The sequence below is a fragment of the Montipora foliosa genome, chromosome 11 (assembly GCF_036669935.1).
Source record: "Montipora foliosa isolate CH-2021 chromosome 11, ASM3666993v2, whole genome shotgun sequence".
NCBI lineage: Eukaryota > Metazoa > Cnidaria > Anthozoa > Scleractinia > Acroporidae > Montipora > Montipora foliosa.
The window spans coordinates 34,245,179-34,251,849 of NC_090879.1; the positions used below are offsets into that span (position 1 = coordinate 34,245,179).

General features: G+C 37.7%; 2 protein-coding genes across 2 annotated transcripts in view; both read right to left on the reverse strand.

The window, feature by feature from the left end:
- Window positions 1-3,410, reverse strand: part of LOC137975503 (cell division control protein 45 homolog) — a 22,381-nt gene extending 18,971 nt beyond the window's left edge. The window contains exons 1-2 of the mRNA XM_068822615.1: window positions 3,235-3,410; window positions 3,098-3,157 (exon numbers count right to left, since the gene is read on the reverse strand). Coding sequence (XP_068678716.1) covers window positions 3,098-3,157; window positions 3,235-3,285 — 111 coding nt within the window. The 5' untranslated portion in view covers window positions 3,286-3,410. The remainder of the gene's footprint in view (window positions 1-3,097; window positions 3,158-3,234) is intronic.
- A 1,289-nt stretch (window positions 3,411-4,699) lies between these two features.
- LOC137975504 (transmembrane protein 45A-like) lies at window positions 4,700-6,373 on the reverse strand. The gene has a single exon (XM_068822616.1). The coding sequence runs from the start codon at window positions 6,216-6,218 to the stop codon at window positions 5,325-5,327; it is 894 nt and encodes a 297-aa protein (XP_068678717.1). The 5' UTR covers window positions 6,219-6,373; the 3' UTR covers window positions 4,700-5,324.
- Between the last annotated feature and the right edge of the window lie 298 nt (window positions 6,374-6,671).

Here is a 6,671-nt window from a genome sequence, read left to right on the forward strand (position 1 = left end):
TACTAACCCACAAAGGTTGGATTTGAGATTAAATATTGTTTTAAGCCTAATTGGGCCTAAAACGTTATTGCTCCTTATCTCAGTCTTAATCTGAAACCTAATCTTAATCTCAATGATTAGGAGGAGCAATTACGTTTCAGACCTACTTAGCCCTAAAACGATGTTTAATCTCAAATCCAACCTTCGTTGGTTAGTATTCAATGTATGATGAGGTCATATATGGTGTTTTGGTGCTTTGTTTCGCTGTTTCGGTGTTTCACTGTTTCATGGTTTAGTAATGCCCTCAGAGGTTGCCTCCCCAATAAGTGTTATTTGCTCTTGATGTTCATTCAGTGGGTGTGAGCGAATGTGGACACGAGTATGTTGCTATGGTGACATCATAATCAATATCACAATGTGTAGTTATGGCAGCATATCAACCCTGCAAAATTTCAACCCTGCAGAGTTAGTATTTGCAAAGATATTCCATAATTTGTGATTTGACATAATTTTGTGTTCCCAATGTGACATCACAAGTCCTCTAATTTGCATATTTAAATCAAAATCTTGAATAACTCGGCAACCAAGAGTGCCATCGCAACAAAATAAACACCGTTCTTCATCAATTTGAAAGCTCTTTTGAACAACCTAATAAAAAATTTTGTTTGATATGCACTTTAAAACAGATAAAACTATGGCCGTAACAAAATGGTAGCCTTTATTCAACCTTACAAGGTCATAGGAAATCAGTATAAAGGCTTGGTTCAGTCCAAATTGGCAGATTCAGATTGTGTAACATATAAATTGGTTTTCACATAGCCTGCATAGCTGGTGGGACTTTTGGCGCCAGGCAATTAATGAATGGTAAAACCATACAGAGAATGGGAAAGGACACTATGAAATCCCACAGCACCCCTCCCCATTGTTTGCCTCCCACCCGCTATACAGGCTAGTTTTCACATGATATCACTCCAGCTATATTAATCTTCTTAAGGGCCCACTGACATATTTTTTGGGGTGCGTTGCTAAGGATGTAATGGTTAAGTAATTTGAGAAAATTTGGCATTATTTTGGTCAGTTTCCAACTTTTGTAAGCCAATGACCCTAAATATGACGTCATCATACCACGCCCATGGTCACGTGACCAATAAAAGAAAACTTTGAATTTGTCTCCGTGCTACGCAATTTGGGTATTTAATCAATGGTTTGATAATTTGTATTCCTTTTTTGCATCTAGCCAAGCATGGTTTTCTTTTTATTGTGAAAAATGTTCTTTTTAACGACATAAACGATACTGAAATATCCATAACTTTTTCAAAAAAGATGATTTAAAAAAATCAATGCTTAGCTATATTCTGTATTTGGGGGTGAAACGTGCCATGTAAAAAAAAATTAATTCAATTTAAAACCGCCGGAAATTTAGCTTTTTTTCTCAAACCGGAAGTCAGTTTGTTTACGCATGCGTAGTTGATCTGAGAACGAGCACGAGGAAGGGCGAGGAAAAACCTTCGATAGAAACAACAGTTTGTGCAGTGACTTTTGCTTGTGAGTGGGTTTTCTTGTCAGCTCATGATATGATGATGTCAGTTACCGGAAGTAACATTTCACTTCCTTAGCAACGCGCGAAAAATCCGTCTGTGGGCCCTTAAAGAAAGAAAACAGAGACCACCTTAACAATCTTTGGGAAATCAAAGTCAATTTTTAAGGAAATAATGAAACTCAATATGCCTGCTAGTCACATAAATATTATTATTTACACAACCTATTGCAGAGGGTTTAGCATAGCACAGTGGAAGGGGGGGGGGGGGGGTGGAATGAACAATTACGCCAAATAATTTTTAAGCAAGCCACAAAACAATGTTAATCTTTTAAGCCCCAATAGTGCCACTTGAAGATTTACTCTGTCTTACGCCAGGCAATTTTACTTGTCAATGGGGGGACCCTCGTTGCTTTAAAGGGTTAAAAGGACCAGTCAATTTTTTTCTACTCACTCATTCCCAAACTCATCTACATCATTGAAGTGCAAACGCAATACCTAGGCCATTTCCGAATTTCGTGTCTGCCTCCTCCTCAAAGCAAGTCTAAGTGCGAAGTTTTTGTTATGAAAATTAGTTTTCATTCATAAGTAAAGTAGAACTAATTACCATCACAAAAACTTCGCACTTGGACTCGCTTTGAAGAGGAGGCAGACACGAACTCGGAAATGGCCTATTGCATGGGTCGATAGCAATTATTGGAGGGACTATCCATAGCAACAAAATCTAACGTCCTTACAGATGCAGTCTAAGAGGGGCTTCTTTTTAAGTGAAATTTTAAATTGGTACTAAGAATAATTGATTAATTATTAGAGAAATGATGAGAATAAATCAAGAATAGGCATTAGAAATTAGCTTTTTTTCACTGCTTTAAGATAATTTTATCATCATCATTATGTGATTCAATGAGCTTTACAAGAATAAGTATAAAAAGAAATATTCCAAATCAAACGTAACATGGCTGAAAACCCTATCTGGCAGTGGAAATTGTATTCCGGACCAGTCCGTTGACAAATCCAGCTGGCAGCCCTAACTACGAACCGGACAACAGTGCTTCCTTTAGCAAGAAAATTACGATTTCTCAGCTTTCAGATGACTCTTAGACAGCACTTATATTGCAAAAGAGTGACTACTGAACTGCTGGCACCTTTCGAAGCATTCAGTAGCATTCTTTGAAGAACGAGTCAGAATACAATAGACATCATTATTATGCACACATAAACGAAATTGGAAAAGGTTTGCAGCAGTTCTACGTTAAGAATTTTTCGTACTTTCTTTTGTCAGAAGAGTTATACATTCCATAGAAAATTAATAAGAAACTTATGTAAGATCAAGTTAAACTAGCAAACCACATTACTATTATTTTATATGAAACTCTCATAATATACCAGGATAAATTTCCAAATTGAAGATGTACGTAAACTTAAGAACTTACAACTCAAGTGAAAATAGTAATGTAACAGTACATGTACGTACATTCGATATATACTTAAATGTCATTGCTCAATGCCACAAAATTCCATTCTACGTAAGCTTATGTTTAAAAATCTGATTTATCCAATAAACAATTTACGATGTACTACCTGAAGAATCTTGCACGCGCACAAAGAGTCCACATCCATCGAGACAAGAACCAAAACTCGCTAAAAGAGAAAGGTTCGTACATCAGTTTAATTTGTCGGCCATCTTGAATCGGATGCTCTGAGTTCGAAAAACCCACCTGATTTTTAACAACATCGTAGACTTCCTCTTTAAGCTTTTCAACGAACATATTCGCTTCGAAATTGTTTCGAAATACAGATATGAACCTCAAAATGGGAGATGTGGATAACTTGTCGCAATACTTTATTTCGAGAACGAACTTTCAGATTTAATTTTCGGCGGGAATAGATAGGCTCGACAGGGTTGTTAGGTACCAACCCTTACTCTGTCAATAATAGGAACGCCTGTCAATTTTCTGTATGTTTCAATAAAGAAGGAAGTTGTTGACGACAGTTAATAGACCAATTTCGATATATTAAAATTCAGTCGAAAACAAAAGATATCATCTCGAGGCTCTGGGGAATAAATATAAGGGTTTGTATGAGTTTATTCCCCAGAGCCTCGCGATGATGCCTTTTGTTTTGGACTGAATAGGCCACTTTCGATATATTAAAATTCAGTCTAAAACAAAAGACATCATCTCGAGGCTCTGGGGAATAAATATAAGGATTTGTATGAGTTTATTCCCCAGAGCCTCGAGATGATGCCTTTTGTTTTGGACTGAATTTTAATATATCGAAATTGGTCTATTTTAATATATCGAAATTGGTATATTGCATTTCTTACGGCAGCTTCATTGACAAGGGCCTAACCACATGTATAAACCCAGTGCACTTATTCTTTAATTGCCAAATATTATTCAAACAACCAAAATATAATTGCCCATAATCCGCTTTCTTTCTCCGTTCAAAATACTTTTTCCAGGAGATCGATAAGAGAACGTGTCGTGAGCTTTACTCAAAATTATTTTCAGGTGCATTTATGCTTTGCCCTTCAGAATGAGAAAATCTTTCTGATTTTTATCTTTGTTTAAGTATATCTAGATTTCTTCAGATTATCAGTAATATTGATCTATACTTGACTCAAAAACACTCGGTTTCGATCGTGCAACATAAAGTATTAATTAGAGTGGTTCACGTTTTAAGTATCATTTTTTTTAAAGTGCTTATTGATTTCTTTTCAGTTCAATCCAAAAAAAGAAACAAATTGACACTAACGCCGATAACATTAAAATCTCATATAGTTGTTGTACCAAAGAGCTATTTCTTCTTTCAAAACGGAGTAATGGTGTTTTGTCGGTGAATTAATTGCCAAACCTGCTTTCCATCGGTCATGCTGTGTTTTAAAAGATGACAAAAGAGGCACGCACACCAGACAATGTAAGGTAACAGTGATTTGGAGCCTGGAATTAACGGACTGTCAAAATAATTATAAGAGCAAATTCGTAGTGAGTGGCTCGTTAAGAGGATAAAGTTTTTTGCTTTGACTAAATATTCGACTGAGTACAGTAGTAACGAAATTGTCTCGAAAACCTTTTCATCGGAAAATTAAGGAAACCGCAAGTTTGGTCCGATTGAAGGGTTGTGGTTAAATTAGCATATGTATTTTGCTCACGCGCAACAAAAAGTCAAACGCGATTCAAAACAGGTCATGCATCTTTTAATTTAAACTGAAAACTCCCCTTTGTTGGAAGAAGACTTTGTTTCGTCTACAGACAATTCTTCCTAAATGTGGCTCGTTTTCTTGCCTAGATTTATTTCCTGTAAGACGACGTATACAATTGTTAAGAATTCATCGTGGGTGAATAAATAAGTGAACCAGGTATTTTTTTCATTGCGCTTTGTGTTGTAATTGTTATTTAAATTTCCCAAAACTCATCTGGTGACACTTCAATTGCAAATTCGCTGATACGGAGTCATACATAGGTAATGAGTTCACTTCTTTTTCTTTTTTTGACAGTTATCAAATTTGGTACCAAAAAGTGGTAGATTTGTTGAGTTGAAAGCACACCTTGCTGATAAATGTGAAAGGAAAGATGAAATGATATTACTTGCGCGTTGGAAAGTTGTATGATGTTGTGTTACCGGCGTTGCCTGTAGCTGTAGCTTGACAAAATTTGATGGTCAACAACTGATTAAAAACACCTGGTGTTGTACTTGATAGCGATCTGTTTGTGCTTAGAGGGGAAGCATTAGGCACCGAATGGTTTTATGCTAATAAGAAACAAACTCCCATTCTTGGCTTCAAAAAACAAATATTGCCTCCCTTTTATAAAGGTTCCAGAGAAATGGCTTCCTCTTCTTCCTCGTCGGAAAGAGCCTGTTGAAGTCGATCGTGCCTTTTGCGGACAAATCTTTTCCCGCACAAACGATGAAGAGAAACAAAGAGTACAATTGCTACAGTGATGCAAATAAACAAATGCCACGCGAAAGCGATCACCAGAAATTCCACGTTGGCTCTAGTGTCTTCCCATGGATTCGGACCGTACAGAACGAAAGCAATTTGCAAAAACCAAGACCCCTGAATTCCAAGCAAAATAGCCCTCATTAAGGCAAGCAAAGATTGGTGTCTCGTTGAAAAGACTTCAGGGAAAAACGTACATGCCGTGAAAAATATGACGATGTACAGAATTGTGTGTAAGCGTACGCTGATGTCCGAGTGTCCTTGAAGGTGGAAGTAAAATAGCAGACCCTCTATCCAGAAACACGCGGACATCATTATGAAGTCGAATTTTGGTGGCAACGGTATCGAAATCCCGCTCCACATGGCTATGTCCACCACACCAGAAAGACCGAAGAGGCAGTACATCACCGCATGACTATGATTGTTAAGATGTTCATGGACAAATTTACCGTTTCGGTCGACCAAGACCCAAGAGCGGTCGAAAAAGAGCTCTCCGGTGGTGCCTATTACTGCAAACAAGACTTTAACGATGGGTTCCACAGGAAATTTGGAAAGAGCTTTACAGGGACAGGGGTACCAGACGGTCGGTGGCGATCGCGGTTTTACTCCTTCGTTCACTGAATTGCTTGAACAAAGAAGCCGTTGTCTGGCGACAATGTAAGAGTTCCTACGTGTCTGCAAAAGCACACCCAAGAACCACCAGATTGAAATCAAAAGGAACATAGTGCCGGGTACTGCGTGACCTACGAAGTCTCCCATTATTTTCAAAATAGGCTCACTGGTCGCGGTCAGTTCTTTCGTCGAGCAAAATGTGCTAGACCATCAACTAATGTGAAACATAAACTCAAGCTTTAAAACTTCATTAATTCACCACTCCTTCTCTCATTCGACGCGAAACGCACTCAAAAGAATATCACGACGCATAATTTCAGTTAAACATTATCCATTCGGCGTTATGTCAAAGATGATTGGCTTTGGTCAAACTACCAATCACAATTTGAAGCGTTGTAATTCCTCATTGTACCACCAACACCAGGGAACAATGATTCCCCAAAAAAGCACATTCGAAATTTCACCGCCACTGAAACGGGCAGAATTTTCCTCAAGTTTCCGAATGGTCCGAAACGGAACAAACATCATGATTCCAAGAAAATACACCACACAATAGATGAAACATTTTTCCACATTTCTGGTAATCAAAAACTAGGTTAA

What these genes read in the sequence shown, in the direction of transcription:
- LOC137975504 (XM_068822616.1), bottom strand. Translation starts at nt 6,218, where the DNA reads ATGGGAGACTTCGTAGGTCACGCAGTACCCGGCACTATGTTCCTTTTG.